This window comes from Plasmodium reichenowi, chromosome 9 (assembly GCF_001601855.1).
Source record: "Plasmodium reichenowi strain SY57 chromosome 9, whole genome shotgun sequence".
Lineage (NCBI taxonomy): Eukaryota > Apicomplexa > Aconoidasida > Haemosporida > Plasmodiidae > Plasmodium > Plasmodium reichenowi.
Window position 1 is genome coordinate 53311 of NC_033654.1, and position 19218 is coordinate 72528.

Below are 19218 nucleotides of genomic sequence, written 5' to 3' on the forward strand. Positions count from 1 at the left end.
ATAAACCGATATTACTTCAACAAAAAACAACTAAAATTATTTTATGTCAATATAAATATTATAGAAACTTGTCGTATATCCAAAAAAAAAAAAAAAAAAAAAAAAAAAAAAGAACAATTTAGAATATATATATTATAATTTTTTTTATGTATGTGAAATTTTTATATTTCATTTTTTATATGTTTTTCTATTTCATAAGTACATATATATTGCTTAACCTGAATACATACATTACACACAAATTTAAATATATATATGTATATACGTATATATTTTATTTTATCAAATTATTTATTTATTTATTTTTTTTTTTTTTTGATTCCAAATTGCCTTGAAGAATATTATTTAAAAAAAAAAAATATACAAGAAAGGAAAAGACATAAAGACATAAAAAAAAAAGAAAGAAAGCAATAAAGAAAGAAACTCATAGTTTTATATTTTTTAATATTCATCTAAAATTTTATACTTTTTTGAATATTTAAATTTTTTTTTATATAGAAAACATTACATAGCTAAGATAGCTTGTACATATATTTACATATATGTGTACATTATAAGTATATATATCATATCATAGAAAAAAATGATATATTTTGATATACCCTCAAAAAATAATCTTTCATATGAATATTACGATACACAATCATTAATTGATAACAAGAGGATACATTCATTTTTGAATAATTCATGTGCATTTTATAGTTTTCAAAATAAAGAAAAATGCAAACAAGAACAATTTGAAGAATATTTGAATTTTTTACAGGAAAAGAGTAATATTTACAACAACAATAATAAACAAATTGAAAGAAATGAAAACGTTTATAATATAATAAAAAATAAAATACAACATAAAAAAAAGGAAAACTACAATATATCCACTTATAACGATTTTGTTCATGAGGAAAACTTACAAGACAAACAAAAAAGACCATATACACATAATGAATATTATATGGATCATACCTGTAATAAGCAATATTTAAATTATAAGTATCATAAACATAACATACATGATATTAATAATAATCATTATATAAAACATAAAGATAATTTACTTGACACACATTATACATTCAATAAACACAACAACGAAAAAATAAATATAAAAAAAAAAATTAAAGCACATGTGTCTCAACTACATGTTTTATCTAAATTAATCAAAATAAAAAATATATTATATAAGATAAATATTCTCAAAAAAAATACGTCCCTACATAAACATAAAACATATTCCTTTTCTAGATTCAAATTTTCTGCATTACAAAAACAATATGATAAACAAAAAAAATCAAAAAAAATAAAAAAACAACAGAAAAAAAAAAACATATACAAGAATAAAATAGGTAGTTATACAATGGAAGTTTTAAATGTTTTACGAAATGAATTACCTTTATCTAAAGGTGATTTTTCCAACAGATATTGCCAGAATAATGATTATGAATATGCTGTATTCAACTCGAATGAAGAAGCACATTTTTATTATACTAATCAAGAAAATGCAAACACTGCCAAACAGGAAAATTACCAGCATATGAAAATAAAAATTCAAAAATTTTCAGATATGATACAAGACAAGAAGAATAAAGCAAAACATTATCAAATTTACAAACCACTTATAAATACTTTTGAACAAAATATTAATTATTTGGATAAGAAAAAAATAAAAACAAAAAAAAAAATGGCAAACGAGAAGTATAAGAAGAATGAAAAATTGTTCAATAATTACATAGGAAATTATCAGAATTGTATGATATTATATAAACTTAGCAAATTTATAATACATAATATATTAAATAAGAAACTTATATATGAAGAACAATCGAGATATATATTACAAACTGAATTTTTTAAAATGTTTTTTTTTGTTTATCTAAAAGAAGTATATTATACCATTAAAAAAAAAATGAATTATACTAATGATTTTTTGTATAATTTTAACAAACGGATTAATAATAATAATAATAATAATAATAATAATAGTAGTTGTAGTAGTTGTAGTAGTTGTAGTAGTAGTAGTAGTAGTAGTAGTAGTAGTAGTAGTAGTAGTAGTAGTAGTAGTAATATATATATTAAATATATGATAACATATATTTTTCAAAATATGTATCATGGAAAAAATGGATTTAAGAATAATACCAACGTGTCCATATTAATATATATATATTTTTTTTATTATATATATTCTATGTATTTAAAATTTAAAATAAATAATCTTAGCATTCTTTCTAGCAATATATTTTCGTTTAATAAGGATACATTCAATATATCAGATAAACTTATCTTGTTGTCAAATAGTATACATCTCTTAGTACATAATATATATAAAATATATATTGTGAACCAAATATGTAAATATTTTATATATTTAAAATTAAACCTAATAAATGAATTATTGTATATATTTCCTTTTGATAGTACCAAAATTCATTTTCTACCATGCAAGTATTATGAAAATAGTGAGCTTATTTCTATGCAAAATTTATATCAAATATTGTTTTGTATTCACTTGTTCATATTATATATAGAAAGTGAATTAAAAATGAAGAAATATGATATTTCATCAAGATGTGATCATGCTATATTATTAAAAAGATGTATAAATCATATATTAAAGAATTATTATAATACACTAGAATATCACAATATAAGAGAAAAAAATGCGACTATAAATAATAATAATAATAATAATAATAATAATAGATGTAATAACTATTTTGTTGACAAATATAACATTTCATGTCTTATATATATGAATATATATACTGAAGAATCCATTATTATAAAATACATTATAACCATTTTATTTTATATTCATTGTGATTTATTTTTCAAACATATTTCCTATTTGGAAAATATGTACATTTCAAAAACAAATATTTCTTTATATTGTTATAAAGAGAGTCATCATATATCATTATATAATTATATAAAGAAGATTATTTCATCTATCTTTTTGTTTTGTTTTATTTATTCCGAATTTGATATATATCAAAATGTTATATATTTTCCAAAACATTTACAGAATATTACACCTATTTTACATTTTTGTGATGAAGCATATATATCATCATCTTGCATTCAAAGTAGTATATATTTTTTTTTATACAAATATATATGCTATCAATTTTTTAGTATATTCATACAAAATATATTATATAAGATTATGCCTTCGACCTCTCCAATAAGACATGAAGAAAATGACCATATTTTCTATCTACTGTCAGTATTAAAAATAATGAAATGTTTTAATTATTATTATGATTATTTTTCGAACATATTTATAAAGGAGAATATAAAAATGAATTTGATTCTAAAAGAACGTTTCTTAATTATGAAGGATATAGAAAACACAAAAATCTTAATTACGCCATTAACTTATAATATTGTGTGTAACAATATGTATAATTATGGTCATATCAAAAATGATGATTTTATTGTATTATATAATAAATATACAACATATAATATATTACATTATAAGGATCATATTAAATTATTTTACCCATCCAATTTTTATATATTTGTAAATGAAGAAGACAATATAAACAAAACTGAAAATGCATTTGTATCGAAATATTTAAAAATAAATAAAAATTCTATTGAAAAAAAAAAATTCGAAAAAAAAAATTCTATTGTATGTAAAATGAAAAATGAAATGAAACTTTTGATTAATTATATTATATATTATTATAATGAATTCATTTTTAATTATTATATATATTATATTTTACCATATGAAAAAAGAATATTGTTCTACAAAAAAAATGAACAAACAAATATAAACATCTATTATAATTACGTTTATAAATATAAAAATGTAATATCACCACATATATTAAATGTATGTACAAAGATAAAGCATGATAAGAATATATGTAAATATGTTACTAAAATATATTATAATAATAATAATATTATACCTATATATTCTACATGTAATATACACAAAATTGATCTATCTCATAGATATATAAAAATTTATGATTGCTTTACTAACCATATTAAGCAAACAAACAAGAATTTTATGACAAAAAGTAGAAATCCTAATAAATGTGTTACACTAATTTTGTGTGCTTGTGAACAAAAAAAAGGATACAAAAAAAAACAAATTTATGAAATTGTTATTTCATTCAGGGATATATTTACAAAGATTTACAAACAATGGGACATTATTAAAAAGAAAGAAAAAGACATCACGCTATTTAATAATAGTAGTATGGTAAATATATATGCTGAAAGGGATAATATGCACGCACAAGTTTCCAAAGAAGGAAGCGATAAGAAAAATAATAATAGAAAACGTAGCAGTGGAAGTTGTGATAACAGTAATAATAAGAACAATAAGTGTTACAACAAGAAAAATAATAATAAAAATAATAATAATAATAATAATAATAATAATTATTATTATTATTATAATAATAACAATTATAATAATAAGAACAATAACATCAATAACAACAATAACAATAACAACAACAATAATAATAGTAATAATAATAATAATAATAATAATAATCCAAATGATGATAATAATGAAGATGACAAAAACAACAGTAATAAAAACACAGACAAGAATAACAAAAATAATAATATTAATAATAATAAGAAAAGACGAAAAAGAAGAAATGACGATGATCACAAACAAATAAATAAAAGAAATAAAAATATTAATAAAAAAGCTACAACTAGTAATATATATAAAAAAAAAATCAACACCAAAAGAAAAAATAGTCAAAGGGATAATAAATCAAATATGAATATAATTAATAAGGAACAAAATGTAACATCCAAGGAAAATATCAATCATGATAATATTCATATGCAAAAGAATAAAATAAATGAAAGAGATAATATAAAAGCAAATACTCTACATAATAATATAACTGAACAAAAGAGGGAAAATAAAACTATTCAACAAAAAAAAGAAAACAACCCTAATGAACAAAAAAAAGAAAGTAATAATACTATTCAACAAAAAAAAGAAAATAATAATACTATTCAACAAAAAAAAGAAAACAACCCTAATGAACAAAAAAAAGAAAATAATAATACTATTCAAGAAAAAAACAGTGAAAATAATGTTAACAATTCTAATCGTAAGGAAATTTTAGAAGATATTTTATTTTGTTGTAGTGCATTAAATGAATATTCAGATTATATAAAAACTTTAGATTATGATATAAAATTTGGTAATATATATGTTAAATTAAAAAAGAAATTAAGTTCTCAAAATAAATGTCAATTCGAAGTATATGAAGCTGAAATTGTGGCAGTTGATAATTTCTGTAATTTTCTATATCCAAAAAAGGAAAATTTTGATAACTTTTTTTATGTTTTAAAAAAATATATTAATAATTATGATTATCTAAAAATCAGTGCAAACAATTTAGAAGGATTAAATACGAATCCAGAAAATGCATATGCTAACGCAATTATAGACATTGATGAAAATAATATACATGATTTTATAAGAACTTGTGAGGATTTAAATGCTATTTTTAAATATATCGTCGATGGCATTTTGCAGTCTCAAAATTCTTTTAATCAAAATGTACCTTTCCCTACAAAAAAAAATAATACAAATAATGTAAATACACATCAAAATATGATATCTTTTAATATGAAAGATAATAATATTAATATACAATTTAATAATGAAAATATATGTTCTACTTCGAATGAACATTTAAAGAATTGCGACAAAGATTTGGAATTATTGAAAAACATAAATCAAAGTGTACATATGGAAGAAGAAAAAAGGAAAGAAATTAATAATATTCATACTAATGATAATATCAACAAGATTAATTGTAATAATAATATAGGAAGTGTTGTAAATAATAAAAATAATGTAAATGATATGTATAGTTCAAGAATAGTAAATATACAAAAAAATGTTATTACCGATAGTAATATAGTAGAAACAAATTCATTCAATAAAGAAAATAAATCTATTATAAGTACAGATCATAATTTTATTAATTCAAATTTCCATTATACAAGTGTAAAAAAAAATCATAATCAAATCAATTCCAATTTGTTAAATAATAAAAATAGTAGTGCAAGTTGTTCTGTTGTAAAAAAAGACCAAAAAAGAGAAAGTTTCAGACCCAATGAAAGTATAGGACCTGTCATGTTAAAAACAACCAATAGTAGAATTATAGATAATGACAAAAAGGAAAAAGATCATCCTATCAACATTTTTAATAATAGTACATATAATAATCTCAACCTTCTTAATGATGATAATTTTGCCAACCTTCAAAATGGGCCTTTTAATTCTAACATGGTACATAATGCACAAATTATAAATCATGCAGACTTATCAAATAATCACAATGTAGTCAATAATCAAAATATAGCAAATTATCAAAATATAGCAAATTATCAAAACTTATCGAATAATCATAATATGTCTTATAATATAAATATTACAGAACAATTATTTGATAATGTTCTATTTAGCGAAGATATATTATGCCAACACCTAATTGAAGCAACAAGAAAAATTAATTTTTTAAAAAATTTTGGTTATAAATCCTTGTATGATATTTTGAAAGATAAATATAGACGTTATCTATTAGAAAAAATGAATATAGAATGTACTACTTTATATAATATTATTAAACATATAACGAAATATAATTATATTAATGATTCAATAAATAACCCATTTACTATATATCACAGAACTATTAATAATATATCAAATAATAAATTTGCTATCAAAATATTGAATATTCATTCATGTAATATATATAAATTAAAATATAAAGTACATAGTTTATTATCAGAAGGAAAACAACTCAAAAATGTTAACACAGAAATTGCAGATTATATAAAAAATCATTATTTGTTAAGAAATAGATATAAATTTACTAAAGATATAAAAGAAGTAATTACTTATAAAAACGATATAACCAGTGAGAAAAAGAATAATGAGAATATCTTTAAAAATTATGTCATTCCAAATGTTGTACAAAATAATATTCATATTAATAATAATATAAATCAAAATGGATATAATAACTCAGATTATAACAATGGTATGAAAAATCATTTTTTCGAAGAATATCAGAAGGTACAAAAAAATTTAGATATACCTACAAATCAAAAAAATATTAATCATCATGATAAGAATCGTAGCACCGATAATTCTCAAAATATTAATAATAATAATAATAATAATAATAATAGTAATATTCATAAAATTAATATGACACTACAAAATTATTTATTGCAAAATCATTTTACACAACATATATGTAAACAATGTCTAAACACATTTTATGATGAAAAGGAAATCTCCCTTTTTTACCAACTAAATGAAATTGCAAATAATTTCATTGATCAAATGTGTATTCCTACAAGTCGTAATAATATATCATCAAATGGACGGTCCTCCAAGAAAAGGTTGGGGGGAGATAGCAATAATGATAATGTAGCTACTACTTCTAAAAATAGAGAAGGTTCTGAAAAAAATCAAGACCAAATAAATACAAATAAAATACAACCAGAAATAAAGAAAAGTAGAAAAGGATCAAGAAGAAATAGCAAAAATAGAGCAAATACACAAAATGTTACATCACGGGATATACACAAAATGAATGAAGAAAACAAAAAAACAAACAACGAAGTATCCAAATCTGAAAAATATAATAATCATAATAAAAATAACAAGAAATCTCAGGGGGATAAAAATATGCATGGACTTCATAAAGATAGAAAAAAAGAAGATAACATAAAAGAAAAAAAAAACTTAAAGGAGAGTAAGAAGGAATATACTTGTGATTCTATCAAAAATGTCAATAATGAGAAATCAAATATTTTAAAAGAAACCAAATTAATAAACAAAAATAATAAACTAATTAAAAATAAAGAGAATATACAAAATGTACAAAATGTACAAAATGTACAAAATGTACAAAATATACAAAATGTACAAAATGTACAAAATGTACAAAATGTACAAAATAATAAGGAATATTTTATAAAATCAAATGACATTAATATTAATCAAAATATATATGGGGATAATAAACCAATACAAAAAAATAACCATTCTAATATAAACGAAATATTACCTAACTTCTGTCTGAGTTACACAGAAAATACATCCTCGTTTTTTAATCAACTTTGTAATGTTGCAATACGTAATTCTTTACATAATCAAGCAATGAAACAGATATCATATGATAATAGAACGAATGAAGCGTTTTCTTGTGAACCATTTAATTTTTATATAAATCATATGAAAAATATAAAATATTATTTGTGCCCAGAATGCAAAAATAGAAAGGAAGAGTATTACAAATATGATATAAATGATAAAAAGGGTACTAAGATTTTTGAACAAATATATAATACTTATGAAGAATATGAAAAATATATATCAAATGAAATAAGAAGAATACGATATAATTCTATACCCAAATATTTATGGTCTTCTGTTGGAATTACTAAGGATAATGAAGAAGTGTTAGGTGTCGCTATGCAATTGATTGAAGGATGTACCTTAACATATATTATACAAAAGCTAAAAGGAACAGACAATATAAATTATGGATACTTCTTATTAGATATAGCTAAGAAATTAGTAAAACAATTAAAAATAATATGTGAAACTATACATAATCCAATCATTAATTGGGATACGAAACCAGGAAATGTAATGGTACAATATCAAATGAAAAATTCAAAACTTACATGTAAAAATGTTACTATTATTGATATTGGTGATGCTTTACCAGGAAAAGCCTTTTATTTCCCAACAAATCCTTCTTACTATGAAAAAATTAAAATGAACAATTGCCAGAAAAATTTTAATAATTTCTTATATTATGTTATATGTACTAAAGGATATTGTTCACCTGAATGTGCTCTTTTAGTTTTCTTATTATCTTCATTAAATAAATCTGATCAATTTAGAAAATCCTGGTATGGTCAAGATTCAAACATTTTCCATATTAATAAAACAAAACATTTGAGAATTAAATATAGATGGAAAAAATTATTAGAACTCCGTTATATACAACCAATAATAAAAAAAAATGAACCTTATTTTTATCTTCATGAAAATGTCATAAAAGGAACTACCAGTAAATGTGAAAAGTGTCTTAATCATGAATCCTTTGATAATTCAAGTAGTATAAATAATATATCGGATAACCAAAGATCGTCCTTTTCTAAGAATGATGTAAATATGTATATGAATTCTGGTACGCAAGAAGTTTACAAAGGTGTAGAATGTAATATGGGATACGATACTAATATGAATAATGTGAATAATGTGAATAATGTAAATAATGTGAATAATTTAAATAATGCGAATAATGTGAATAATGTAAATAATGTAAATAATGTAAATTATTTGAGTAATATTCAAAATGAAATAAGTGCTGATAATTTAATCCATATGAACAATAATAATCTTAATAATATTATAACCGCTCATAACCAAGGCACAGATATAAAATATGATACAAATAAATCATATGGCAATAGCACCATTCCTCGCGAAAATAGTTGCCCAAACTCTTCAAACGAAAACGTAAATAATTTAATTAATAATAATGATAATAAAGATAGAATAAATAAAAAGAATAGTAATAGCACGAACAATACTAATAGTAGTAATGATAATCTAAGTAATTATAATAAGAAAGAAAAAAAACTTCTAAATGAAGATATAGATGATGCCTTAGAAAATTATTATTTATATAATGTATGCACACATGATATTAAAGACGAAGGAGAAAATGAACATTATTCTGATAGTGAAGAAATAAAACAATATTTTTCTGAAAAAGATAAAATAATAAAAGATATAGAAAATAATTATAATGATGAAAAAAAGAAAAAGAAAAAAAAAGAATATGACGGATATAAATTACATAATATAGATACATGGATCATTAAATTTACATCGAAAACAACCATATTTAGTGTTGGTCTAGTATTATGTCAATTATTTGGTGGACATAATTTATTAAATATTGTTAATAAAAATGAAGTTAAAGTAGTTGATGTTCTATGTGAATGGAATTGTAAAAATAGTTCAAATATTTATTCAGAAGATCCAAATATTACTATAGATGATTTATTACCAAACAAAGGGATCTTTTCTAATGATATGTGGAAAAGTAAAATTAAAGTTATCATAGAAAAATGTCTACAATTTATACCTTCGAGAAGATGTACATTTAAAGAATTATATGAAGATATTAAAAAATTCCAAGAAGATTATGAGGCATATTATAATATTAACGCTAGCGAATCCACCACAACACAATAGCATACATCATAAGTAAATACACATATGTGTACATATATATATATATATATATATATATATATTTAATTTTCATTATGTTTCCCACTTTTCCCAACCCACAATCATAATGAATGTTTCATTAAGACATCAAATATAATAATTTTTCAGTATTTACTATTTAGAGAATTCATATTTTTATTTTTTTTTTATTTTATTTTATTTTATTTTTTTTGTTTATATGCATTATATATTATAATGCATAATGATATATTCCGCACATATTTGTGTGAATTTTAACATTTAAATGAATTTTTTTTTTTTTGACATATATATATATATATATATATATATATATTTACATACATACATAATGCATATGTATGTGTTTTACTATCATTTTTTTTTATTTTAAATAAATATTTTTTTTTATTCTCTTATAACTACCAAATACATGGGAATAAAATAATGAAAGATTCACATTCGCAGTTATTTTAATTTTTTTATTTTTATCATAACAATTTAATTATACATACTATGATATTACTAAATAGTATTATCGTTATAAAATGAATTTTTACACATTGCAACGTCATTACTTCACTATGATACATATATATATATATATATATATATATATATATATATGTGTGCTCAAAAGGTTTAGATTTTAAAAGAGATTATAAGTATATCTTATTTCTCCATATAATAAAATATATAGACCTAAAGAAATATATAGATACATATAAATTAAAAATATATTTTATATATTATTATTTATATTTTCTTTTATAACTTGTAACAATTTTAAAATATTTTAATAACAATTCAAAATAGGTTTAATGGCGTTAAATATAAAATATATAAAACATAAATTTTTTCAACAAACACGTTCAAATTTATATACAAAACTATGGTGATGAAAAATCAAAATGGGGATCTTATAATACACAAGATTAATATAAATAAAGAAAACAAAGGTATATACGTGATAAAACAAGCAAATATATGATAATAAAGATAAATAAAGTAGCTTTTAATGCTTATAAATAATATATATATATATATATATATATATATGTATGTATATTTTTCAAAACAATATAAATACAATTAATAATATGATTCATTATTTTTTATATTTTTCCAGTATGAATTAATTATTTTTCACATGTAACGAATTGATTGATTTAAAATTTCTCTCAAGATAATCTTTTAAAGTGTTCAAATTTGTATAGAAGACATCAGATGATAATAATAATCTTTCTCTTTTTACTTCATATAAGAAATGTTCTATATTCTTTAAGGAATTTATAAACCTGTCAATAATATACCAAGTATATTGACCAAGATTATTTTTATTACGTAAGACATCATACTTTCCATGTATATAATAATCAAGGATATAAGAATTATTCAAACATATCTTTTCTTCTTTAATTATACCATCCTCGTATTTATAAAATGATACGTAGTTTTCTACTATATCTGGTAACATATCCTTTCGTAAGTCAAAATCTTGTAAACATGTATAAAGTAATTCATCTAAGCTTTTGAAATCGTCACCTTTAAAAAGAGAAACCAAAAAGGGGGATCTCACTTTATAATCTCGTAACTGAAAATGGGTAACAAAAGAAGAAATAATTAAATATATAAAAAGTAAAAAAAAATAAAAAAAATAAAAAAAAATAAAAAATATAAAAAAATGTAATGCATAATATATATAACATCCAATATTATGTTAAATAATATATACATATATATATTATTACCTTAGATTCGTAAAACTTAAAATAGTCAGCCTTTTGTTTTTTAGGGAAAATATCCTTTAAGCTCACACATGGATGTTGCTGAAAAATGTACAATTTTGTGTAAGGCAATAAATAGGCCTTCTTTTTATTCAACAAATTCAATTTAATAAGTACCACCAAACAATAATTTACCAAATACTTTAATAATATATTTTCAATATGATCAATATGTTTTTGTATAGATGAGGGGAGTGCATGTAATAATGGAAAATAATAGGAACTAAATAATTCTAATTTTGATTTATTTTCTTCATATTGACTATTTATTAATGCTTTTGTTAAAGCTATTTTATTTTCCTTTCTTTTATTTATAAAATGTGATAAAATAAATAATAAAATAAATTGACCTCTGGTTGCGTCATCTACAATAATACTACGATAATAATTTTTTTCAAATGTAATGCTATCAATTATCCTATTTAAAGATATAACAACAGATGATGATAAAAATGTATTATCACCAATAATATTATGCAATACCTTTTTTATTAATAAATATGTTATGATTAAATTATTATCATATTCTTTTTTTAAAAATATACTTAACTCAGTTAAATTTATTATATTACCTTCTTCATCTAAAGCTTCCATTTCTATAAGAACATTTAAAAATATATGAAAATGAGCTCTAGTCATAAAACATAATTCATTCATTTTCTTTTCTTCTTTAAGTTTATTATTTTTCATTTTTCTGTTTGTTAATAATTCAACAAGTAATTCATTATATTCATATTCACGATTAATAAATTTTGATAATTTATCATTTTCTTTATATTCATTGAATTCATGTAATATATGTTGAATCATATCATGTCTTTCTGATCCTTCACTTTTTTTATCACCACATCCATTCATATTACTATTATTATTATTTTCCATATTGTTTACACTAGATGTACTTGTCGTGGTACATGTACTAATGTTATTTATATGACCCTTACCATTTTCATTTCCATTTTGATAATTTATCGTTAAAGAACATACATTATCTCCAGATACAACAACATTATTCATATTATTATAATTCTGTTTACTTTCCTCAAAGGAATTTATGTAATATAATGAATTAAAAAACAAACTTAAGATACCATTAATTCTACTAAAATAATTGACATTTATTGCTCTATTTTTCTCAAATATTTCTTCTTTTTCAGCTACACTTAATGTTTCATCTTTCTTTTTCTTTTTATTTGGTTTATTCACAATTACCTTATTTTTTAAAATACCCTCTTCATTCTCTCTTATCCTTTTTAAACTATTATATAACAACATACTTCTACATATATTTGTAAAATTTACAGAATAAGTTCCTGATAGAGTTTGTAAAGGTGAGGTAATTAATCTTTTCAAATTTTTAAAGTTAATATTCCAAATAATAATATTTCCATATAAATCAAAACCACGTCTTCCTGCTCTTCCAGATGTTTGTTTAAACATAAGTGAATTCAATTCAATGGTATGACCAGCAAAAATAATGGATCTGCATGGAATATTAATACCTAATGATAAATTTTTATTACTAAATATTATTTTAACAAAACCTAATCTAAATAATGATTCAACAATAATAGTAAATTTATATGGTAATACTTCATAATGTAAACCTATACCTCTTCTTAAACCTTCAATTAATATAGATTTATATTTTCTACCCTCTATAGCTTTTTGTGCATCTTTAATTAAATCTTCAATTTCAGTAACATAATTACAATATACCTTTTGATTACAAAAATAAAAATCTTTATCATATTCTTCAGAAACATCAAGAGGAGGTTCAGGTATTTCATCATCTATTAACATATCTAAATATTCTTTATCGATATTTTGTTCTAATCTTTGATTTCTAGACATACTTTTCATTTTTAATAACATTTCTCTTTGTTTTAACATATTTTCATATTTTTCACGTCTCATTTTATTTTCCATTTTTGTATTAAATGCTCTTTCTTCATCTCCATAATATTTATCATGTTGTCTTTTCATTAATTCATTTATTAAATTAATAGTCATATCTTCTAATTCTTTTCTTTCAAAATTGAAAACAATACATGGTAAAAAGTTTATATCTTCTAGTTTTTTTAATAACTCTATTAATTTGTCACTATCTAAATATTCTTGTTCCATATTAACCATTTCAGTATATTTTACTAAATCGTTCGTTCTATTCGAAATATATTTCTCATCAAAATTAACACGTTTATATAATTCTTGAAATAACTTTTCTTTAGGAACATTATCACGAATAGTACTTTTATATAAATTCTTAACAACCACTTTATCACTTTTTTTAATCACTTTATCATTTGCTTTTACTTCTTCATTGTCGACAATATTTTTTGTATTATCATAATTATTATTATTATTATTATTACTATTATTATTGTTATTTATTTTATTTTTTCTTTCTATATCTTCTTCATTTTCGTCCCTTATATAATAAGAATTTTTCATATAATTCGATAGTAATATATGAATAATCATATCATATTCCAAGTTGTTAATATAATTATTTTGTATCAAATACACTATCATTTCTTTTACACTATGCATATAATAAATAAACTTTTTTTTATTAATACATCTAGTATATTGAAAATAAAATGAAGGTTCTAAAAATTCGACAAGGTGATAAAAATTCTTCTTTCTAGCTAATTCAAATAATATGATAATAATTTCATAAATTTCTCTAGGATTACAATAAAAATCTTTATTAATACCTTTATATAATATATCTCTAAAATTAAAACAAGTTAAAGGATTTAAATGATGTAAATTTTTGTTAGTATATACATATAATATTAAATCAGAAAATCTCTCATAAAATTTAATTAAATGAAGATCATTTATACTTCTTCCTTTTTTCAATAATACATTTTGTAACCAAGAATAAAAACAATTAATATTACCAATAGTTGCAGATAAAGCTAGAAATGGACAATTAATTAAATGAATAATATTTTCAATTTGACTACCATAAAATTCTTTATCACCTATACAATGAATTTCATCGAATATTATATATTCTATTTTACTAATAAATTTCGATACATTCATATTTTCATTCATATCATTTAAAGCATAATATGAAAGAAGAATATTTTCTAAAATACTTGGTAAAATTATAATAATTTGAGAATCTAATGCTTTCTCTTCAGCATATTTATCTGTCATATATGAACATAATTTATTACCACCATATTTTGAATATCCTTTAGTACTAAACCTACCATTTACTTCATGATAAATTTGTAAAGCCAATGTATCATTAGGTGCTACATATATAACAACACTATCATTATTTAATCTTAATACTTTATCCATAACATAATAACAAATAAATGTTTTACCACTACTAGTTGGACATGATACCAAAATACTTTTTCTTCTATCAACTAAATTTAATATATTATATTGCCATGTATCCAATGTAAATAAAACACGACTATCTTTTATATTTCCAGTTGTTCTATCTAATAAATAATACATATAATATAACTGAAATTCATGTTCTTTATTCTCATCAATTTTTAACTCACTATATGTTTTTACTGATTCTAATTTATATTTATATATATCATCCAATGATTTTATAGTATTACTATTATTTACATCACCTTTTTTAAACCCTTTTTTCAAATTAACATCTTTTGTATCATTATTCTCTTTTTTACCTTTACTAATTTTTTTCTTACTATTACTTTCTTCCTTTTTATTCTCTTTACCCTTTTTACCTGAGCTCACACATTCATCTACCTTATTTCCAACCTCATGCTTTCCATCATTTGAAGATGCATTATTATAAGTATCTTTTTTTAATTTTACATATTCTTCAAATAAATTATAACTACTATTTTGAAACCCTAAAGACAACAAAACGGTTTGTATCTGTACAATATCCTTTTCACTTAAGTGTTCTTTAAACTTATTAAAAATATCATTGGTTAATCTATATATTAAAATAATACTTCGAATAGCGTCTGATTTTTGTTTACCTGTTTTAATATTTTTTAATTTGGTATACATTATAATATGAAACATGGAATTTAACACCTTCATACTAATTTTAATTTGTAAATCGACACTTTTTATTAAATTAGTAATATTATTAAAATTATATACATCTACTAATCTATTATAACCTGATATAATATCTAATGACCATATATTCATTTCTGCATAACTATCATCACTAGCTAATTTTACAATTTTCTGTTCTAAGTTATTATATCTTTCTAAATCTACTTCATATGTTTTTTTTTCATTAGATAATTCTTTCTTTTTTAAAATCTCATCTTTTCTACTTAATGTAGTAGCATTACTATTTTTCGAACCTTTTTTTCCAACTTTTGTTTCATTTTTCCCTTTTTTATTACTAGAATCCTCTTTCTTATTTCCATGTTCATTAATCGAATTCATATCTTCAGGTCTATCTGAATCTTCATCAAAATGATCATCTAATATTTCAAAGATGTCATTATTTTTTTTTAATTTAATATTTGTACAGAACTTTTTCTTTATTATTGTTTTTTCATTAGTATGTTTAGAATCACTTAATCTTTTATTTTTTTTACTTTTGTTCTTAACATCTGAAGTAATATTATTAATTTTAACAATTTCAGTGTCACCATCTTTTTCATCATCTTCCCTTTCAGATGAACTATCAAATAATACTTTCATTCTTTGTGTTATACCCTTTTTCTTTTCTTCATTTCTTAGATAATCATAAAGCTTTTCAATATTATAAGAATAATATTTAATCCAAGGATGATTTTCAGATATAACAATAGGATGATGTAATGAACTAATATAAAAATATTTCGCTATAATAGCTTTCCTTCTTTCATCCTTTTGTTGACGTCTTAATTTATATTTCTCATCTTTTTGATTAGCAAATGGGAGATTTCGACTTAGAGAAGATAATTTCATATAACTATTAAAAATATCTACAACGTTTTCTCTTTCGGATATATGTAACATTCCTGTTAATTCAAAAAAATTATTATCATATTCTAAGCATTTATTAATAAAAATTATTTTTAAAACCATTTCTCTCTTTTTCTCTTCAATCATATTATCAACTTCACAATTATTATTATTATTATTATTATTATGACTTATATCGTTTAAATAAAAAAATGTTTCTACTAATTCATTCTTAATTCTAATCAAATTTATAGTAACAATATTTTTATTATCATCATTCACCTCCTTATTTTTACTTACAACTTCAAGCCTATCATCATTAGAATTTATAATATTATCCTCATTTGCATTATTAGTTGCATCATCTCCTCTTTTACATAACATATTTATATCGTCTCGTAAAAAAGATAAATCGATTGGAAACAAACACTCATACTTTTCTTTTAATATATTTTTATAACTCATCTCAAAATTGTCTTTATCTTCAAAAGGCATATCATCATATTCAATAATAAAAACATCTTGACTTATTTTCTGACATAAGAAATTTATTAAATTCTGAATTATTGATGAATTAAAAAAATTTAATAAATCACTATTACGTATACTTTTTAAAATATTACTATATTCATATCTTTGTAACAATTTCAAAAGAAAATTATATACATCTAAATAATCACATATATGTATATGTACAGCTTCTTTTATTATTTTATATATATCATTAAATTCATTCAAATTATCTATACAAAGGTTTAACATATTCATTTTTTCTAATAAATAATTATGTAAAAATAATATTTTCATAACTAAGTGAAAATATTTATATTCCTTTTTCTTCATATCCATTACATGTTCTTTCTCCTCAATTATTTTACAAAAGAATATATGCAAAGCCATGTTTTTCAGATCAACGTTCTGTTCTTTTACATTATTCATAAAACGATCCAACATTTTATTTTCCACATCATTATAATTTTTATTATCTTCTTTATATAATATATCATAATCTTTTATATTTTGTATATTAATATATAAAACATTCGATGAATCACAATCATTTATGTTACACCCTTTTTTTGATACTTTATCATTTATTTCTTCTGTGTTACTATTTTCTTTTTTTTCATAATATACATTATCAAACAATAGTGATGCCTTGTCATTTAATTGTTTCATGGCTTCAAAATTGACACCTGTATAATTTATAGAAAAGGCGTTTATAGTATTTTTTTCTGATTCTAAATTAAAAAAGAATACACATTTGATGTCTCTTAAAATATTATTTAATAAAAGAAAATAAAAACATAAAGACATTTCTCTGATATCATTATTATAGGTATCGTATATATTCTTTTTGTAAATATATTCTTTATAATTTTTTTTTTTCTCTATATTTTTATCATCATCATCATCATCGTAATGATCACCATTTATATTCTTATCATTATCAACAAAAATGTTTTTCTTCTCTTGGTTAATATTTACGTTATTCTCCTTATTATGAGTATTCACATTACTTACATAATATTTATTAAAGGCATATAAAAAAGAAGAACTATCCTCAACAAACATAAAGAGTGGTTTATATTTAATTAAATAAATATTATAATTCTCATCATTATACCAGTTATTAAAAATAAAATATGGTATTAAATTTTTCTTACAATGAATTATAAAAGCATTTCTTAATAAATTATAATTCTGAAATAATTTATTTTTTTTCTTTTCAAAAAATATATTAAATACATTAAAAAATATTATATGGAAATTAGAATTACAAGCACAAATATCACTTAAAATCTTTTCTATATAATAAACAACACTAATCATATTTAATGAGTTATCGAAAGAAAGAATATTTTTATCTTCTTCATTTTTAAAACTATAAAATTTTGATAATAACATACACACATAAATAATTAAACCTTCACCACTTATAATATATATATTTTCATAATCTGCTACTATGCGAAATATATCAAAAATATTACTATTCAATTTGGAATAAAAATATTCTAATTTCCTATCAACACTTATTTCATCATTTTTTACAATACTTTCTAAATCATTTATATCATTAAGATCAATATCTTTATAACTATTTATTATAGAAAATCCATTACCCATATTATCATCATCATAATCACCCTTAATAATATTCCTCTCCTTTGGCTCGTCTATATCATACTCATCATTCATCAAATCCAT

General features: G+C 20.7%; 2 protein-coding genes across 2 annotated transcripts; one reads left to right on the top strand and one right to left on the bottom strand.

Annotated features, from left to right (window-relative positions):
- Positions 1-583: 583 nt before the first annotated feature.
- On the top strand, positions 584-10297 carry PRSY57_0901400 (putative membrane protein; the record flags this gene model as incomplete). The annotated part of the gene is made up of 1 exon (XM_012907253.2): positions 584-10297. One exon carries the CDS (start codon positions 584-586, stop codon positions 10295-10297), a length of 9714 nt encoding a protein of 3237 aa, XP_012762707.2.
- Positions 10298-11429: 1132 nt separating this feature from the next.
- Positions 11430-19218, bottom strand: PRSY57_0901500 (DEAD/DEAH box helicase, putative; the record flags this gene model as incomplete). The annotated part of the gene is made up of 2 exons (XM_012907254.2): positions 11430-11888; positions 12046-19218. 2 exons carry the CDS (start codon positions 19216-19218, stop codon positions 11430-11432), a joined length of 7632 nt encoding a protein of 2543 aa, XP_012762708.2.